General features: G+C 40.0%; 1 protein-coding gene across 1 annotated transcript in view; it reads left to right on the forward strand.

The window, feature by feature from the left end:
* The window catches only part of TLN1 (talin 1), a 3443760-nt gene that overhangs the window by 1706764 nt on the left and 1715104 nt on the right, over positions 1–21892 (forward strand). Inside the window, exon 21 of the mRNA XM_044078439.1 lies at positions 5646–5744. Coding sequence (XP_043934374.1) covers positions 5646–5744 — 99 coding nt within the window. The remainder of the gene's footprint in view (positions 1–5645; positions 5745–21892) is intronic.

Here is a 21892-nt window from a genome sequence, read left to right on the forward strand (position 1 = left end):
GCATGTCTTTCAACAAACCTCAAGCAAGTCAAACCATTACAACAGACGCCTCAGATCATGGATGGGGGGTGCACATGGAGGGCAGATGCATGCAAGGGCAATGGGCTCCCCGGGATATGCATCTGGACATAAATCAAAAAGAGATGTTGGCAGTGATTCATGCAATCGAGGCCTTCGGAAAATTTCTTCAGCAAGGTCATCTGCTAATAGACAGACAACACCACTGTCATGTGGTACATAAACAAACAGGGAGGCACTCATTCTTACCCCCTCTGCAGACTAACAATGACTCTTTGGGAAAAGGCCCTGAAACTGAACTTACAGTTGCAATCCCAGTTTGTTCCAGGCAAGGACAATGTTCTGGCGGGCAGTCTAAGCAGAAACATTTTGGACCCGCACGAATGGATGCTGCATCCAGACATTTTTCGCAAATAACTCGCGGCGTGGGAAGGCCGGACATAGATCTCTTTGCCTCTCACCTCAATCATCATCTGAAGAAGTTCTGTTCGAGGACACACCATCCTCAAGCCTGGAGAATGGATGCTCTCCCCTTCAGCTGGAATTCTCTGACAATCTACGCATTCCCACCTCTACCATTAATGACCAAGGTGTTACTGAGGATCAAAGCAGAGCAACCGAAAGGTATTTTGATAGCTCCAGACTGGCCAAGGCAGCACTGGTATCCATTACTAAGGAGCATATCTTGCACCAAGCCGTGGCCCCTGCCTCAATGGCCTCTGCTACTAACTCAGCACAATTACAGGACTGTTCATCCCAACCTGCAAACATTGCAGCTGACAGCTTGGAGGGTTCCATGACTTCTACCCATATCTCTCTCTCCAAAAAAGTTCAAGAGATCCTACTGGAAGCACGCAGACCTTCCACCAGAAAAACTTATTCAGCGAAATGGAAGAGATTCATCACCTGGAATGCCAACAAGGGTCAGGATGTATCAGTAATAAACATGCCACAGATACTAGAATACTTGGCAGAAATGCTTCATAGTGGCTTTTCATATTCTTCCATAAAAATACACGCTTCAGCAATCTCAGCAAAATACAACTGTGATCCACCTGTGTTTTCACATCCTTTGCTAAGACAGTTTCTAAGAGGGATAAAGAATATCAAACCTCCCAGGAAACAACCAGTGCCTGTGTGGGACCTCAACTTCGTCTTGGAAAAATTAACTCTTACTCCTTTTGAGCCAGCAGCATCTTCAGAGATGCAATTTCTCTCCTGGAAAACAGTTTTCCTGTTGGCAGTTACCTCAGCAAGAAGAGTCTCGGAGATGCAGGCCCTCATGGCAGTACCTCCATTCCGCATTTTTCATCAGGACAGAGTTTCTTTAAGAACCAATCCTTCATTCATGCCAAAAGTGATATCCAGGGTGTCTCTAAATCAAGCAATTCACCTGCCTACTTTCTTTCCCAATCCTCAAAATAAAGGAGAAAAGCTGCTGCACACTTTGGACATACACAGACTATTACGCTGCTACTTGGACAGAACAAAGGCCAACAGAAAGTCTGACCAACTATTTGTAGCTTACGCTGCTGGAGTGCAAGGAAAGGCAATTTCCAAAATGGATTGGACACTGCATCAGATTCTGTTATTCTTTCCATGGAAAAGGTGTGCCAGCCAATATCAGGCCACACTCCACCAGAGCTATAGCCACCTCCAGAGCCTTTCTAAGAGGGGTGGCTACAAAGGACATTCTAAAAGCTGCTACATGGAGCTCCGTGCATACATTTTCCAAATACTACAACCTGCCTTTATACTCCAGATCCCAGGCAGGCTTTGCTTTGGCAGTCCTGCAGGGTTTTTTAGCTACACCATCTTTTTCTTAGATCCTACCACCCCCAGCTTGGCTATGGTATTCTACCCATATGTCAGGACTGCAGTTGCATTCTTGAAGGACATAGTACAGTTTTGTACTTACCATAAATGTAGATGTCCAATAGATATGCAACTGCAGTCAGGTTTACCCTCCCTCCTACCCCTCAGTAATTTACCTTTTTGGGTCCACTACCCCTTTTCCAACTTAGCTGGGGATAGCTTTTATGGTGCATCTGTTTATTACTATTATGCATGTCTGGAATTTTATGCATTCTCTAAATTTAGCCTTCCTTGGAGGGCACCTGGCATCTGGGGCAAGAAACACTGAAGAAGATGGCGTCGGCTGATGATTTTATGCCCCAGCCGCTCTGACGTCAGGGAAGAGGCGACAACAACCGACGCCGGACCCAGACTTTGGAATCCGGCCGACCGAGGGGCTGCCTGAGGCAGGACAACCCATATGTCAGGACTGCAGTTGCATATCTATCTGACATCTACATTTATGGTATGTACAAAACTGTACTTTCTCTCAACTCTCTAACAGACCAATTAAGCAGAAGTCTTCTGGACCCACACAAGTGACAGCTCAACAGAAGAACCTTCACCCTAATAAGTCAGAAATGGGTCACCCCGAATGTCGGCCTCTTTGCCTCCCACACCAACCACCAGCTCAGCCAATCCTACACCAGGGAGCATCACTGCATGGCTTGGAAAGTGGATGCTCTGTCCTTCCCCCGGGTCAATCTTTCAGTCTATGCCATTCCTCCACTACCTCTCATCCCCAAGGTACTGCTCAAAGGAGGAAAAGCCAAGGACAATTCTTATAGCTCCAGACTTTCGTCGCCAGCACTGTTACCCCTTGCTGCGCAGCCTGTCCCCACTGCTACCATATTATCTTTCTCAAATTCCAAACCTCTTGACCCAGAGGGAAGAGAATTCTTGCATTCCCAATTAGACACTCAATTTGGCAGCTTGGCTTACTCCCTAACCCCCCATCAATTTGCCAACCTCAGTAAACAAGTTCTAGATGTTATACATGAGGCCAGATGCCCTAGCCCTAGAAAGTCTTATGCTGACAAATGGAAAAGGTTCTGCACCTGGATTCAGGCTAAGGGAGCCAGTACGGCACAGTCCTCCCTCCCTCTCATCCTGGATTACTTAGCTGACCTACTACACAGTGGCCTCTCTTTTTCCTCTATTAAAATTCATGCCTCTGCTGTCTCTGCTCATTTTCCCACTGAGCAGCCTGTTTTCTCACACCACTGGATCAAACCGTTCCTAAGAGGGGCTAGCAACTTGAGGCCACCCAGAAGAGCACCAACCAACCCCTGCTTGTGACCTTAACTTTGTGTTGAAAAAGCTCACCCTGTCCCCCTTCAAACCAACTTCTTCTGCAGAGCTAAAACTTCTCTCCTGGAAGTCTGCTTTCCTTCTGACCATTACTTCAGCCAGAAGAGTCTCCGAGCTGCAAACACTGATATCTGTGGAACCCTTCATCTTCCATGCTGACAGGGTATTCCTCAGGACTAACCCATCCTTCATGCCAAAGGTAGTGTTCAGTGTGGCGCTCAACCAATCCATTCATTTGCTCACCTTTTTTCCTAATCCCCAGAACAAGGGGGAAAGGATCCTGTACTCTCTAGATGTGCACAGACAGCTCAGAATCTATCTAGACAGGACTAAATCCTCCATAGTCTGATCAATTGCTGGTTAGCTTTGCTACAGGGGCAGAAGGCAAGCCATCTCCAAACAAACCATTTCCAAATGGGTAGCACACTACATCCATTTCTGCTGCAAACAACACAGAAAGCCTCCCACCAATGGGGTCAGGACTCACTCCACCAGAGCAGCCTTCACCTCTGCAGCTTTCCTCAGAGGAGTCACCACCAGGGACTTCCTGGAGGCTGCCACCTGGACATCTGTTCACGCTTTTACCAAACATTACCACTTGCCTCTCTTCTCCAAATCCAGGGCAGGGTTTCCCTCTGCAGTCTTGAAGGGCATCCTAGCCAGCACCTAGTTTACTTGACTGCTTCCATCCATTTCTTTCAGCTTTGGGAATCAACCCAAATGTGATGACTGCAACAGTGAAGCACGAAGAGCATAGTACAGTTGTGTACACTTGCCATAAATATAGATGTTTGAGTGTATTCACTGTTGCAGTTCTGGTTTCCCTCCTTCCATCCACCTTTTTTTTCTTTTCCCTTACAAGGGACATATTGGTATTTACTTTCTACTGATTGGGTTCTTTCACCAGAACCTGGCTCCTACTTGAGGGCTCCTGACAGGTTAGGGCAAGAAAAGCTGATGTAATGGCATCTGCTGTCTTACTTTATACTACTGACGACTTGACCTCAGTCCTAAAGCGACAGCAACCTATGCCTCTGGTATTCGGACCGGCCGAGGACTACCCTGGCAGGGATAACCCAACTGTGATGACTGCAACAGTAAATACACTCTAACATCTACATTTATGGTAAGTGTACACAAATGTACTTCAAGTTCTGTTCAGACAGTTGGCCTACACCACTCTCTCTTTGTTTATATTTAATATTGGAGTCTTACAGTAGAAAGTGATGAGAAAGGGTATATCTGTCAGTGTTGGCTTTTTTTGGCACTTTCCTCCCATTATTGCAGATTGAAAAAAGCATTTTTGGTTCCAGTAACTTCTGTGCACTTAAGATAGTATACAGTCTGTGCCTATTACGTTTCCTGTTTTTACCCCTCTGCTATACTATACGTCTTTATGTGGGAGTTTTCAGCAGTAAGGATTTTGCTTTTATCTTCAAATTATTCTTGATCAGGCATTGCATTGTTTAATTTTGCTGTTTAATCTAGACTATTGAAGGTTGTGCGTCAGGGCTGGTAACTCAGCACGTAAAAATCAACTACCAATCATAAGCGGACCGGAGTTCCGCTGTGGCGACCCCTAACTGGGAAAAGCCGAAAGACGCAATCTAGACTATGCTCAGTGTCAGTGAAATATCACATTTTTCCCAGGGATGAGTGTGGGGTGTGATCTTCACGTACGAGTTTAGCATTTTACTATTCCCAGGCTACATTCTACCCATTTCTCCTAGAGAGGGCTAGGGTTACCATAGTCTCCGGATGCACCCTTTGTATACTCTCTTCAGAAGTATGACTCTGGATCTGCCATCATCATCATCCTCTCTTTTGGTGGTATGCAATGACATCACAGTGATCTTCATGATTAGGTCACCCACCTAATATGCCCTCCATATCTACGTTCTAGGCAGACAAAGTACAGGTAAGACTGTAGTCTTTGCTTCCATAGGGAGAATCCTTTCTTTGCAGAGTGGCCTGCTGAACAGTAAACTCGCCTTGTTTCTGCATGTCTTCTGGCTCTCTGAGCCTAATCCCAAACCTGGGTTACAGGCTGTTTGGCTTTGGAGTAGGTTTTAGTGATTTGTTGTGAGACTGTCATTGCTCCCCCCCCCCAAAAAAAAAAAGTTATTACATTTGCTTGCACTTATAAAAAAAATTGTGATCAATTTTGTAATTTATTTTGCAAGGGCCATTTTGTTCACTGTCTTCACACTTCATGTATGAAATATGTATAGTGTTAAAAAGTATAAAACAAGTTTCGGATCATGAACTGCAGTGTTTACAAACTTTTACTGGAGAGAGTGTTGACTTTGTAGCTATTTGTTTTGTTCCGAGTTTGTGTTTGGTTAGTCTTGTCCGTAAATAGTAATACAAGTGCATGTACAATGCAACAGAAAGTACTGTGTGCATTTGAATTGGCCAAAATTGAATCTTGACTATATCTTAATTTGTTTATTTTCTTGCAGCCTCGTCAGAACTTGCTTCAAGCTGCTGGTAATGTTGGGCAGGCAAGTGGAGAGCTGCTGCAGCAGATTGGGGAAAGCGATACTGATCCCCACTTCCAGGTGAGTTGCAGTAAACCACAGGATTACTTGATACTTGTTCTGACAGTCAAATTGGAGAGTAACATAGGTGATGCACTGCACTTCAAAGCAGTTGACCTACATATTTCTTTGGAAACAGAGTACTTTTGAAAGATACTGTATTGTTGTTCATAGTGTCATAACAGAGTATTACACAAACTACCCTAAAGGGCCTTTTTAAGCTTGGCCATGCCACTGAATAATGTTGGATAGTTTTTGTGGGAGCTATATATGTAACTTTGGCATAAATGATCGGGTGTTTACAAGTTTCCTCTCTCTAACAAAAACATAGGTACCAGACCAGGGATATATTTATGACTCCTGCATTCAGTAAGTGTAGGGATGGACTCTGCTTCACATGGATGGGAAGTCTATTCCAGGGAAGGGGCAGCTTTTGAGATGCATTACCTGTCCTTCCAGCATGTCTTATTTATGTTGCAAATGAGGTTTAGGTTGCTGGTTTGGGTGTTTTTGTTGCTGTTTGTTTTGTGTCTGTGCAACAGATTAGTTAATGCTGGATCAGAAGACGCTTTATAGGCTAGGCAAATGTTGCTTTTAGCTGAGTATAAGGACACAAGGTATTAAGGTGGACCACAAAGGATTTTTTTTTTTTTTTTTACAGTATGTATTTGTGTGAGGAACCTCTGTGCCTGGTTAGGTATGTACTGGGCCATTACACTCAATGATTGTTTTTTTGAGGATAGAGTACAATGGAGCAGGAACATATTTGGAACTAGATCTCATACCCTTGCATTTAAGTTGTGTGACATAGAATGATTGCCTCACTATAGTAGACATGTGATGATCAAAGGCCAAGTTGCTGTTTACATGTGTTCCCAAATCCCGGACTGTTGGGTCAACTATTAGGCGGTGTATTGTCAGTGTAGTAATTTTCAAGGGTGCCATTTTTCATGAAGCTACTATTATGCACTTTTTGGCATTGAGTTTTTGAGAGTGACCGTGGAACCAGTTATTAGCCTGTGTCGGGCCCTCTTAGAGGGTGTTTATGTCTTGGAGACACTGTACCTGCTTTGCAATTTTCTGAGAACTTGGTCAGTCAGATGCCTTTGATGTTAGCGGCCCTAGCACTGAGCCCTGAAGCACTCCACTAGTGACTGCCCTTTTTATGGAGGTAGACTCCCCATTTTGCCTTCTAGGGTTCTCTGTGAGCCAGATGAGGATCCAGGTTGCCTGCCTTATTTTCATGGGAAAAACTTCAAACTGTGAAGTTTATTTGAAAAGTCTTTGTTTTCTGGAACCAAAAATTAATAGTGTGTATACTTCCTTTGTGTTGTGATTTTATGTTTTTGTAAGTATATGTGGAGAAGTTTCTGCATTAGTAAACATGATAGGTACATTTAGTACTTTTAGAGAGTTGACATAAGTAGAGGTCATATTGCAGGTTGTGAGCCCAGAAGGTAATCTGAAGATGCTTTTTGACCTGATTGTCTGAATTGCACTTGTGTAATTTCTTTAATTTTTTTGATTTATTCAGTAATTTTTCCTAGTGCTGCTTGTATTCAATCCTGACCTGTGAGAGTGTTTATTAGCACATTTATTTACATAAGATAAAATGATTGATGTTTGTGAATACTAGTGGTGTTGCCTTCTTGCCATATAGACAAGTGCTTGTGTTACTGATAAGCAACTGCAAGGATTTTTAATGGCTGCATGGATTTTTAATGGCTGCATGAACAGACATCTTTCACTGAATACTGCTGCCACTCTTACTGTGTTTTCTTTCAGCTATTATGTTGCACAGCCTTGTAACTATTAATACACTGTAAACATATCGTGTAACCACACTGTGCCATTTATTTTTGCCATGGGGAATGTGTTATGCTCTTAATGTTTTTTGTTTGTGCAGTTTCTTTTAGGTAAACACAGCACCAAACCTGGCACCCAGAACTATGCTGCGTTTAGCCAGATGACGGTAAAAAAAGTCTAAAATCAAAATCTGCAAAATGCAGGAAGGGATTTGATTTATCTTTCCTTTTGAATCGGGGCTCATTTTGCTACAGATAAAAATCTGGAAAAACTCTCGTACCAGTGGTACCTTTTGATTTTGATTAAGCATTAGTGGTGTCTAAGTGATGCCTGTACTCCAGTTAATCTGCAGAGCTGTAATGTAGTATATTTAAAGAAAACTCTATTTAGTTTTTTATTTAAAATGCACTTGTACAGTTGTGTGAGGTATAATCTATCCTACAGTACCCAGCTGCTCATTTATACCAGTTCTGGGCTCTGGAGATTTGAACTGGAGTATGGTAATTTAAGCAGGCCACATTCTCTTTCTGCAGTGGGCTCTATACTTTAATCTTTTAGAGGGCGTTTAGATGGAAATTAAATTTCTTTCTAGGTACAGACAGAGCCTATGGTGGCAATAGCAATGTCTAATGGATTTGTGTTAACATCTGTGCCCTTGTAGTGTTGTCAGTCATTAGCTCTCAATTTTTAAGAATTTTTTGCTAGTGGAGATTCACTCATGTAGATTTTCTTTCTCTACGTGTATGACTTTTCTGTTGCATCCTAAAATATGCACATCTTCCTCATTGTGCTGATGAGGTTAATGTTGTGACTAAAAAGTAGTGTGAGTGATAATTCAGTCCGTCAGAAAGTTAACCCTGCAAGCCAAGAGGGATATGTTAGTAAGCTCTGCAAGGTCATTGACGTTTGATTTGTGGAGAACAGTTATGTTTTTTTTTTGTTACTTTTTTATTTTTATTTTTTTATGAAATGAGTCTAGTGTGCTACTACTAAAATGTTTACATTGAGGAAATGTGATATGACAGGTAACAAAATTCAGTCATTAACTTGAGCTCACAGCACGTATAAAGGCATTCTCATAATTTCTCTGACGTAGAGCAACTCTTTCAGTCACATTTTTGAATGGTGATGGGGACTACGCTACCAACCGAGGCAGTACTTATTTTGCCCTGACCTAAGAGAGGGGCCCATTTCTGTCAGTGTTTTAAAACTCTAAACATTGTTAGAAATTAAAAGCAGAAACCATATATAAGGACATTTTAGTTTCTGTATAAGTAAAAGTTAAAACAGAGTAACCTTAGAGAATATTATGAAATTAGCACAGGAAACAGCATCTTTTGAGTTCCTTTAAGTTGACAGACATAGTACAGTGGTGTCTATCAAGCAAAGCTTGTTTGTTAGTCATAGTGGTTACTATTTTTCCCTTTACCCCTTGAGCAACATTCAGCCTAGGATTAGGTCGGTAATATTTATGAATTGTGAAATGTGCTGTCACTTCAGAAGTAGCTTACTTTTTCTTGTAGAGATGCATTGTTCTTGATTGTCACAGCAAAAGATGGGTCCATTCTATGTTTGGGTTTGCCTCAGCATGGAGCTGCCCCATACACCTCAACCTCTTAGAGCAAGAAATCTGGATAAAGGCACAAATAATGGGTGGTACAAAGGCCCAAAAATAGTGAAAAATTTTAAACGTTGCTCCTGCAAAGTTAAAACATTGATAGAGTATAACAGGTTTTGCATTAACATAAATTTCTGAAGGGTATGAAGTCTGAAACTCAAATGTCTGTCATTTTCTGACGTCATTCCCCAATGATTTGCCAGAAAACCACAACAATAGACCAAAATATGAGGCAAAAATCTGGACATTCTGTGAGAATCTGTACAATTGAGAAGTATGAGCTGCCCCGGTTCCAAGCTTGAATGTATTCTGTCTAGATTAGTGCACAAAAGAAGAGGGCAAAGAGTGCATATGCAGATCTTTTTTAATACTTTAAATCTATAGAGACAAGTTTCTTATCTAGCTAAGTGTCATTGTCAGTAACACGTGTAAAACTAGACTCTTGAGTAATCATCATAGACTTTATTTTCCTCTTACCCCGAAGTCACAACGTTTCTTCAGGTTGTAGTTTGGTTAAGTTTGAATTCTTCACACCAGTGAACTGTTTAATTTAGTTATTGCTTCTGGCAAGTACATTTCCTGATGGTGATATATAATGGTTATTTGTTAGCTGTCAGTTAAGCTAAATTAGCTGATCAAGCTACATGTCAAAAATGCCAGCTGAATTTTAAAGAATTTTAAACTTTGATCAAATTACCTGTAAGCCATAGACTCTGTTTGCGGAGCTTGTTTTGTTTCATTTGTATTTTTCTAAAGTAGTGTGTGTCATGATATCTCTGCAGTATCAAAACTTCTGAAAAGTCAAGAACCAAAACTGAAGCTGTTACCTAGCATTACTGGGGTTTGATTTTGTTAGCATGGCATGTCCTGTTAATCAAGCTTTTGTTAAGGTGATGGTGTTATAAACCTTCCCTCTAACTGCAGACTCGTACAGCCTCCACTCATCAGAGCTGCCATTGTTTTTCAATACAGCACCCGGTATATACAGAAAAAACATTAAGATACTTATTGTGGTGTGACATATTGCAAGTACTGCAGTTCTCATAGTCTAAGAAGTACACTTTAAGCTTCAGACATGGCATAGTGTTGGTATTCATTTTACCTTAAAAAGGCAACCTAAATTATAGTTGAAGCATGTTTATCCAGTAGGGCTTTAGTATTCATTTTCAACTTTCTTGTATTTGGAACTTTCCTACCTAGAGGGTACAAGCAAGATGACTGACTTGGGTAACTCTCACAGGCACTTATTTTATAATCAAGGGAACAGCTGTTGAAAGGGCTTGCAAGGTTTCCTCTTTCTTTTACAGCCATTCTTCAAGCTCACTTAAATAGTTTTTTCTTCTGTTCTCATTTTTATGTTTCTATAGCTTGAAACCCCTCCCTTCAGCTCTTTTTTTGGTATGATTGTTTTTCTTGTTTGTAATTGTGTATTTCAACTTTTTCACTACTTTTGCTTTGTAATGGTGTTTAGCTCATAAAGACTTAAATTTGATTTTGAAATTTAGCAGACATTTTTTTGAAGGAGTTCTATTATCTGATCATAGAAAAAATGACTTCAAAAGAAAAAGCAGTCTGTATTTTCAGAAAAGTGCAGATGTGGCTTGAAGATTGTTGAGCACAGTTAACAGTGCTGTGTGACTACTGTTTTGAGTTTACTCTGCCCCATTGCTAACATATCTTGAGAGATTTCTTGGAAGCAAAGAAAAAGACAGACATGGAAATTCTTCATTGAACATACCACTTTTCTAGGCATAAGAAATCCACATTGACAGATGTTCATCAACCAGACATGAGTTCATTGCCTGTCTCCTGGATTCTTTTCCTTCAGTCTAGGTCTTTTTCATCCCTTCTGTCTTCCCATTACAGTTGTACAGGATAGTAGGAGACCTATTAAAATGTCAGGCTTTCCTCCATTTGGAGTTCTGAGAGGTCATCTGGTTCATTCATTGATTAATGCTAACGAATTGCAGTTTGGCAGGGGTTGACAGCTAACTCTCAGAGCTGGGACATTTTAAATCATTGTCTTTGGCTTCCTGGGGCAAGTGTTCATTGACTTACATTCTCCTGTTTGATTTAGATGAATTTTAGATTTCTTGCACATTTGGTCTCCTTTCCATTAACTGAGTCTGGCCCAGTAGAGAGCTGTTCATATCGAGGCTGTTTTTGCACTCTACTCCTTAAAGGACCCCCATGTATGTAGATAGAGCTGTTCTGAAGAAGACATATATGGAAGTGCTTCAGTGGATTCCTCTGCTGTCCTTCCCTTCTCCCAAGAATCATCCCCTTTAAACTGCTCCTGCCTTTGGATGAGGTCACGACTTCAGGTATATACTTTTACAGTTAAAAGCACTCCTTTAATACCTATTTCCTGTGTAATATATCCTGTCTCATGCTTTTGAGCATCAAGAGAGTATTGAAGGTGTGGACCAGAACAGATTTCAAAACTTAAAGCAGTCAAATTCACTAGGCTACTAGAAAATATTAAGTGCTTTTATCTTTTATTAGCAGACTTCTTCAGAAATGCTAAACACATACACTTGATATAACCTCTAAAATTTAAACTACACGCCTTCTTAACCATAGACAATTAACTGATATTTAATTCCTGTAAGCATTTATTAATGATTTCATTTAAACTGGGCAAAACATTCGCATTAATTTTTTTTGCCATGCTACTTCTCTAGAGTCTAACAAGGTCCCTACATCACCACCACATAGTTTGAGACTGAACATAAAAAAAATATATATAATTTTTAGATGATATGGCATGTTTACTTAAAAGTATTACTCTGTTTAATTTTTAATTGCATTCAAATGCTCATGAATTTTTTTTAGAAAATTTTCTACATTTCCATTTTTTGCCTTGCTTGTCAATAAGTGGGCTGCTTTTCCCATAATTCTTTCTGCCCTACTAATGTCACAGGTTTTTACACAGGCCTGATAGGATTTTGATATGGTCTCTGCATGATATGTAAGGCTTTTCCCTTGTTTAGGAATGGTTTTGTAGAAACCATGAGATACCCTGGCTCCGTGTGAGTGTGATTAATATATATACCTTCTGACCATTAATTGCGAAGACATTAGCCCTATGATCCTGAATTGGTAAAGCAGTTATACAGTGAATTCCAGAATCATATCTTCTAAGAAATAACTGCAGAACTAGCAGCTGCAGTCGCTTACTAGTCCCCAATAGATGAAGCCTTGAAATTTGTTCCCTTGCAGTAGAAGATGATGGCTGATCAGTGTCTTACCAATCTTATTAGACTGCAACAGCTAATACTTTCTTTTTCTTTAGCCAGAGGTAGTTGGAAAGCTGTTTCTCAGCAGATACTGTGTGCTTCTGCTTACTTGATCACGAGAGTACACTGCAGTTTCTCCAGTGGTCCTGTTGCCATTCCATATTCTCCTCCTGTGGAGAGCAGCAGGCACACCCAGTGCAGGAGACACTTTCTCTGCAGGAAGATGCAGAAGATAAGGTTTGCAGAGGTCTTTAATGTGGAGTTTTTCTCAGAAGTTCAGCTGCCCTTAGACCTCTCCTAGATCAGAAAAACATTAAACTTTTTGTGGTTTTATAAAATGTCCAAGATTATTGTTGTCCAGCCTTTTTCTTTTTTGGTTCATAGGTTCATAGGTTAGCACTAGACTAACTGCCCTTGCGAGCCATTTTAAGCCTAGCCAATTATCCCTTGGGAGACTTGAACCCTGCACCTTGTGTTTGTAAGACAAACACCATAACCATTAGGCCACCCTCCCAACCCCATAGGTTAGTACTAGGCTAATTGCCATTGCAAGCCATTTTAAGCCTAGCCAATTATCCCTTGTGAGACTCAAACGCTGTACCTTGTGTTTGCAAGGCAAACACCTTAACCATTAGGCCACCCTCCCAACAGTAGGGTTGAGAAAGGGTGCCTAGCTTTGGACATGCAGAAAGCTCTTGCATTTGTATCTGAAACCATATGACATAACAGAGATTTCTTAAGAATGAGCTGCTTTCAGTTTAAGGTATTTCTTTTTTTCTACCACTTGTATTTATCAAGTTCTTAGATGCTGTTGCAACAGCTCAAAGTGAGGGAGTTATGCTGTCCCATGTCTGGAAGACTGTATTGGTCCCATCCAGAGAAGGCATGCTGCAGAGATGCTCCATTCCTGCATTGTTTTCAAGAACTGGGTCTACCTCTGTGGCATATAGGAATGAAGTCTTTTTAATTAGCAACCCGAGTTCTGGAGGAACTGGTAGGAGCTCTTCACTTTTCAGAAGTTTGTCATGGAAGAAGATTTGGGTACACATCTGCAATGCCCACTGTGTGCTAGAATTCTCTGCGGAGATGGGAGGTTAAACATTGCTTGCTTGCAAGGAAGCAGACCATTCTGGGGGGGGGTTACAGCATTCAAGGAAGCAGGTGGGTGTGTCTTTAGAATAGCCTTTTGCATACCAAGTCCTTGAGCATCTACAGGTATGAGCATTTGGAGATGTATTATTAAAAAATAAAATCCCTTCTTGGCTGTCTGAATGATAATTGCACTACAGTCCACTGTCACCTGGTTAAAAATTAAATATGCTGAGTAATGCATGTGTCCAGGTGATCAGCAAGTACAAGGGGCCAAAAATTTTAAATAAAAAAACTCCCAAGAGTTTAGGAGGAAAGAACATAGAAGGTGTCTTCCCATTTTGCACCCATTTGCCAGCCCCCCAAATCTTTCTGCTCATGTACTTTTTCGAAGGCCAGGGTTTATTAAATTACCGCTCAAAGCATAGGTGCACATACATTAATTGGAAGGAAGACAAACCATATTAACATTTGTCACACTCATGCATTATATATTACATATTTTTTCTAACAGTGGAACAGCGGACAAACCCATTACACTGACATATACACTAACCCCACACCTTGCTCCTGTCTACCACTAAAAACAAGTAATGCTGAATTGCTTATCATAAATGCCATCCTAAGAAGCCTAGTGAACAAAGTCCACAAATTTCAGGCCACTATTGCACTGTACAACCCAGATATATATGTCGTTACTGAAACTGGGCTTAAGCCCCACATCAAATCTGAAGAATTTCTTCCTAATGGCTATAGTATCCCTAGAACTGACAGAGAAGCTAAACGTGGAGGTGGTATTGCCATATTATTATTTAAAGAAAATTTTAGTTTGGTACACCTTGACACTTTCCCACCTGATATCCATAACCTTGAAATGTTAATAGCACGCCTTGAACTAAATAACCACAAGTCCATTATCTTTATAGCTACCTACCCCCTGGCAAAAATTTCCAAAATAAAGAAAAATCCTAGAATGGGCCTCTACAAACTTTGCCCATGAAACTGTACTACTAGGAGGCTTCACTCTTGACTGGGACCACCTGCTCTTCTAATACACATACAAACTTCATTAATCTTTATAACTTCTCCCAAAGAATCAGCATCCCCACACGTATTGTCAGACACTCCCAAGAGAAAATCCACTCTAGACTGGATATTAACTAACAAGCCCAGTATTACATATGACACTGGGTGTCTCTCTGACACACTAAGTGATCACTTCCCTACCTACTTGGTTAGGAAACATTTTCAGAATTTCTCCAATATTTCTTTTCACTACATTCGCAACAGAAAACATTTCTGTCCTTTAACTCTCAAATTTTACAATGTGATTGGACACCTTTGAAAGATCTTCCACTTGATAGTGCAGTCAGTACTTCAATACCTCCTTCCTTCAAATACTTAATGAACTAGCCCCCATAAGAAAAATGTGCAACAACTCTAACAGGCTTCCCTGGCTATCAAAAGACACACTTCGTTTACTAAAACAGAGAGATAGAGCCTGGTCTCACTATCAAAGTAATAAAACTAAAGAAAACCTCACTACCTACCAGCAACTTAGAAATCAGGTTAAACTAATTAAACAGGACAAAAAAACTACTTCCATGCAAATTAACTAAAATACCAGAAGAATCGCAAAAGATTCTGGCAAACAAATCTCCCCTCAACCCAGGAAAACCCACTACCCCAGCCCTAACACTGACCAACCAAAATGAGTCCATAGCTACTCAGTTTAACTCCCACTTTATTAACTCAGTAACCTCCCTGCATAGCAACACCCCTAGTACTTACTCCTACCATACCTCAGAGTCCTGACAAAAACACTACCCTTCTCCAACTAAAGCCAGTTCAAACCAACTATATTAAAACTCTTATCACCAAATTAAAACATTGCACACTAGCTGCTGACCAGCAACCTAGTGACTTCCTTCAACTAGAAGCTCCTTCCATTGCTTACCCTCTAACTGTTCTAATCAATCGTTCTATCTCTGAACAGTATGTACCATCCTTTTGGAAAATATCCCACATAATACCCTTACATAAAGGCAGACACTCAACTGATGTATCCAACTATAGACCCATAGACGTTCTGTCCCCACTCGCCAAAATCTTAGAAACATGTATACACAAAAACAGATTAGACCATTTCCTGACCAATAATCTATTATCCGAAACATAACATGGTTTCTGGCCCAAGCATAGTACCAGTAGAGCACTCATCAGCTTTACTGATACTGTATATACCAACTTAAAAATAAAAACACAACTAGTATCTGCTGCCTTCCTAGACATGTCAAAAGCATTTTACACTGTCACATCAAATGCTTCAAAACAAACTAGCCATCTACCACTCCAGCTCTGAAATCCTAAAATGGTTTCATAGCTACCTGACTGACAGAAAACAAGCCACTATATGGGAAAATAAACTATCCACTCAGCTCCCTGTAAGAGTTGGGGGTCCCACAAGGCTGCACTTGGTCTACTCCTATTCACTGACCTTCATACTGCAGCTATCCCAGCCTCAGTTGTGCAATATGCCTATGACGCTTCCCTAATCTGCTCTACCCCCACTGTCAAAGAACTTCAAGAAAAAACTCAAGCAGCCCTCCACAGTATAGAAAACTATCTAACACTCCAACTTATAATTAACCCCCCCAAAAAGCAAGCTTCTGTCATACACCAAAACCCAACATCTAAAAATCTACCTCCTATCTTTTTTTCTTTTTCTAATGGCACTATAATAGAGCCAGTAGAACATACAAAACGTATTGGTGTTAGAATTGATAGTGGACTTGGGTTTGATAAACACCTTGCTCTAACCATGAAAAAGATGCATTCCAAACTGGGTTCACTCTACAGAGCAAAACCATTTCTCAATGACCAAGTCAGACACACTACTGCTCGAACCCATGTATTATCGTCCTTTCTATATTGCTGTCAAATATTTAGCAACCTTCGCATATCTGACCTAAATAGCCTCAAATCCTGCTATAACAAAATTGCAAAATTCGCTACAAATCAATCTTGTAGATCTCACCACTGTTACTGCATTAAATCAACTAAACTGGCTAGAGCTCCCTCATCTCCTCTCCTTGACTCAGCTACTAACCACCCACACAGTCATATACAAACCTGACAACTGCCCAGCAATATCAGATCTAGTTCAACACTATAGTAACCTAACATCCTTTAGATCTGCTGAAAAAATATTGTTAAAAGTTAGTAAGGCCCAAAATGCTTATGGCATCTCCCTATTCTCTCATGCCATAGCCAAGCAACGGAACTCCACAGCATATTTTCACCATCAATAACACTATCATTTAAACAGACCCTGAAAGAACATTTCTCTAAACATAGGTTCTGCTCCTGTACCACCCCAGGCTAAACATTTGTACCCGCAAATATTTATAATCCTCCATTTTCCTCCCTCTCTTAGCATCTCCTGGCTTCTTTGAATCAGTCTCCTAAAAGAATCCAGAAGAATAGAATAAAATGTGGAGAAATGACGATGCTTGATATACTTTGATAATTGCTCAATATTTTTAATATGTCTAACTTTGTTACTTCCTGATTTTTTTAACACTACTGTAATAACTTGTAATTTAATGTAACTTGCATATGTCATATGTAAATGCTGTGATTATCCACTCTGGAGTTTTTCTTCCCGGGTCTCAGCTGAAAACGGACTTTTGGCCCAGCTGGACACTACCCGGTTAACAAATAAATATTCAGTCCACCATTACATAAACTGTTCAATCCCTGCTTTCATTAAACCTTAATCCTTCTAAACATTATGTATGTAGTGATGTCATTCTGCATTACTGATGCAGTATTCTTCATAGTAGGGATCTCTTAACAGGGCTAGCCCATCATCCGGCCAGTAAAGCCTTTAGATCTTGTTTGTGTCCTAGTATTTATTTTTTATTGACATTTGTTAACTGGAATAGTCTGACTGGGTTACATAGCCCATTCTCAGTGGAAGCTTGGGGAGAAAAGCTCTACAGTTTGAACTGTAGATTGACGCACATTTAAGCACTTAGGTTAATGCCTACATAAGTTGCATAATGTACAGCAAAAACAATGTTAGGTAAGACTTTGTGATACTTTACAGTTGGGTACATGCTTAAGAATGCACAACTGCTTAGAGATGCTACAATAACATGTAGATATTTGCAAAATATTTCCAAAATCTGAATGTGTAACAGTACAAAATGTGCTTGTGTTTACAAACTTTCAAGAAATGTTGCGAAGATTTTCCTTGGGAAAATGACAGTAAATGTTTTGAAATTGCATTGAAAATCTGAAAAGGAATGATATAAATGGTATGCCTATCTGGCAAGGTGCAAGAGCAGCTGTGGGAGTTCAGGTAGTTTTTTAGTGAGAGCTTAAAATTCATGGGGCAGTCTATGGTTCTGATATTAATTGGTAAGGTGTTCCATAGTTTTGCAATTGTATAGGATTCAAGACTGTGTCTGGCTCTTTATTAGGTATGGGTACAGTTATAAGTTTATTTTCAGAACAGAGGGTTCTGGTGGGGTTGTAGAATAGCTTTTAAGGCAGTAAAACTATCAGGTTTGCATATCATTTTGTGTGCTAAAGATAGTTGTAGGAAGTCAAGATGGTGGGGAAATTTGAGCCAGTTTAGTTTTTAGGGCGTAACAGTGGTGTGAGCAATAGGATGTACCAGAAACACATTTGGAGATATAGTAGCAAGACTGAAGCTTATTTAAAGATGTATGTAGATTGCTAGAAATTAGGGGCCCCATGTAGGAGAGAAGGGAGTAAATAACTATTGGCTAGGTTTTTTTTTTTGTTGTTGAAATGTCCATTTTATTTTTATTTTATTTATTTATCATTTGTTGACCGGGAAAGTCCGACTAGGTTCCACAGAGCCTGTTTTCAGTGGAGGCCCGGGGAGAAATACTCCAGATGCATGTCTTTGGAATGTGGGAGGAAACCGGAGTACCCGGAGGAAACCCACGCGAACACAGGGAGAACATGCAAACTCCACACAGAAGACACCCCAGCCGAGAATCGAACCGGAGAACCTCTTGCTGTGAGGCGACAAAGTTAACCGCTACACCACTGTGCCGCCCAAAAATGAATTTTTTTGTCTGTGTAGTGTTGCTAGTTTGTAGTGAATGTTTTTTTATGGCATTGGGGGTACGTGTTGCTCAAATGGAAGTTTATCTGTAGTAATGCCTTATAGCTTTGCATTAGTTACAATTTTAATATCTATTTTTCTTTGGGTATATTTTAAAATCAAATGTGGAAGATTGTGGTGTGAAAAGTAATAGTTTTTCTCATATTTGGGTTAAGGGTTAGTTGTGCTTCATTGAGCCGAGATTCAACTGTGCTAAAATAACTTATGGTTATTTGCAGGAGGTGCTGGGTGCTGTTTGAGGAGATGATGATAGTGGAATTGTTGGAGTATTGAATAATGGAGCTTTGAGGTGAAGTGGTGTATGCTATTAATGAAGATATTAAAGAACAATGGCCCCAGAATGGACCATTGGGGCACTCCAGTTTAGTTGATCTGGATCTGGTATTGAGACAAACTATTTTACCATTTTACACACTGTTGTTTGTTAGTAGGGTAACTAGTAAACCATTGTTGGGAGGACTCTAAGAAACCCAGGGTAGAAAGTAAGTTTGTGATGTGATACTGTATCCAAATCCTTGGATAGGTTCAGTAAAATTACAGAGGTTACTTGGCCAGAGTTGATGGTGTTAACAGTATTCATGCAGGAGATGGAGGCAGTGATTGTGCTATGTGCTGGTTCTTATTGATTACATGGTTTAATACTTGCTTATGTGCACTTTTTTTTTTTAGCAGTTTGGAAAGGAGAAAGAGGGTAGAGATGGGTCGATAATTTGTTAGATCATTGGATTGTCCTTTATGTAGTGGGGTAATGGCTTTTTTTCCAGAGGTTTGGGACAAGGGATTCCTTGATTGATCTGTTTATGAAGATACTGATGGGGATAAGCAATAGCATCAGCAGCAAGTTTTAAGTATTCTGAAGGAAGATTGCTGAAGGAAAGGAAATAAGGTTTAAGTTTGAGAAGAAGCTTATATATTTGTGAAATAAATACTGTGTGTAGTGGAAAGGGGGAGATGGAGTAATAGATGTTAAAGTACTTTGGTGAGGGAGGGACGAGGAAGTGATGGTGGTGTTAGATGTTAGAGAAATGGATGACATCGGATTGTGTATTGTGGTAGAGCTGGCATTGGAAGTAGGTTTTGTTACTAGTTTAAGTATGCTGTTGATAAAATGTGCATTGAATATATCGGCTATTTGGGAATGTTTTGTCTTTGGAAGGAGATGGAATTTGCTTGGAAACTGGGGTGAGGAGTGCTGAGATGGTTTTCCAGAATTTTTCGGGGTAAATTTTATGGCTGGTCATTTGCTGGGAGAAAATAGATATTTTTTCTCGTCTGCAATTACTGTTCTTTGTTACGTAGTTTATATTTTAGTAAGTTTGTGTAATTTCTATTTTATGCCAATATTTCCAGACTCTCTCTCTCTGATAAGCAGTACTTGTTTTGTGGATTTTGTTAGCCAAGGTACGTGGTTATTTTTTTTTTATTTCTTTTGTACATGGAGGAGCTAAGCTGTTAAGGGTATCTAGAAATATTTTATTGAAGTGATTGCAGGCATTTTCTAGTGGTAGAGACTTTAGTAGGGACCAGTTGAGATTTCTTAGAATGTTGAATAGATGTTTGTTAAAGTTTAGGTTTATGGATGTTTTGTAGGTGTGGGCTTGAGGAATTTGAATGGAGGTCCTATGGGTATATGTCTGTAGATTGCTCACAAGATGTTAGGAAGGGTACTGCAGTTAGAAAATTTGGGAGGGTCAGAGACCAGGATCCAGTCTAGGGTAGCTCCTAGTCTATTGTTTTGCATACTGGTGGGGGAGTAGTGATGAGGTGTATAAAACCATAAAGGTTGATGTAGTTAGCTGGGGGATCTGTTAAGTTTTGCCAATTAATGTTTACATCACCCATGATGACTGTCTCATTGGAGAAGTTTACGGATATCCAGGAAAGAATGTCCTCTAGGATTGAAATGTTTTGGCCATGGGGGTATGTGCACAACTGCAATACATAGCTGCTTGGTATTAATTTGTAGGGATGTAATAAGAATTTTAGCATTGCTAAAGGATGGAATTGGTATAGAGATGAATAATTGTGTAGGTATTAGGATAAATTAATGCAACCCCACCTGCTTTTTTATGGGTTCCATCATTTTAGGGTTACTAGGAACAGATGATGTTCGTGTTTCACTGTTGCAGTCATTACACTTGGGTTATCCTGCTGGCAGGGAGGCGCTATCCCGCGAGTCGGCCTGAATTCCCAAAGTCTGGTCGGCGTTGGTTGTATGTAAGCCTCTTCACTGACTAACTTCAACGGGTTTAAATTCATAGTACTGGAACAAGTTGGACAGTTTTTTTTAGAGACTGTGAAATTGTTAGAGTTAAAAGAACTGAGGTGGCAGTTGCTTTTAAACTTGGACACTCATCCAAGACTTAATGACTCTGAACATTAAATGTGCTTTAAGATGGGCGAATTAACATGTACTGACTGTGTTTTGACTACACTAGTTCTTAAACTGTGATAGAACATAAGCAATTGTTCCACTACTATTATAGGGTCAGTCCTATGATTTTCCAGGTTCTAGTTTACTTGGAAATATAACTATCAGTTAGAAGTAAGCGTAATAACATCGTAAAACAACCAATTGTATCAAGTATTTGTTCAGCTCATTCTTAGTTGGTTTCAAAAGTTTTGGCGCACTTTTTGAATTGTAGTAAGAATGAAATGTACAAAAGCTCAATTAACTTTTATGGCATTAGTTCTGAGGAAGATTGGATGTACTTGTCCAATCGAGAAAAACTTTAACTGTTGACTTTCCTGTGTATGCGTTTTGTGGATGTACCTTGTCTGGACGACTTTTGGTGGTTTAAATAAAAGAAGGATTTATTTAGCTGGCTGTTTCTACTGTTTGGTGGAGGTCGCAACCTAGTACAGCATTGAGCTTGCTGTTGTCTATCGTTTTGGATTTGGTTACTTCCTGTATCTGCACGAGCAGCGTCCTGCTCAGCACTCCGTTTACCAGTTTGTCTTTTGGTTTCAAAAGTTGTTATAGCACACATATCACAATGACTATTGGTAAGAATTGAAAACAATTTCATTGGCCGTTGAATTAACATAACATAATCATTGGTTCAAATTCTTGTTTTGTATGATTGTGAAAAGAAATCTTTGGCCATTGGCTACTATTCACATCATATGCAAATTATGTATTCCTGTATACAGCATATTTATAGAGCATGGCTATATATTTTTTTTCAGTTCTGATGAAGTTCCTAACAGCAATAAAGGAATGAAAGCGCTAGACAACAGTTCGGCCTCAGGG

The sequence above is a fragment of the Protopterus annectens genome, chromosome 1.part1 (genome assembly GCF_019279795.1).
Source record: "Protopterus annectens isolate FY-2018-M chromosome 1.part1, PAN1.0, whole genome shotgun sequence".
Taxonomy (NCBI): Eukaryota; Metazoa; Chordata; order Ceratodontiformes; family Protopteridae; genus Protopterus; species Protopterus annectens.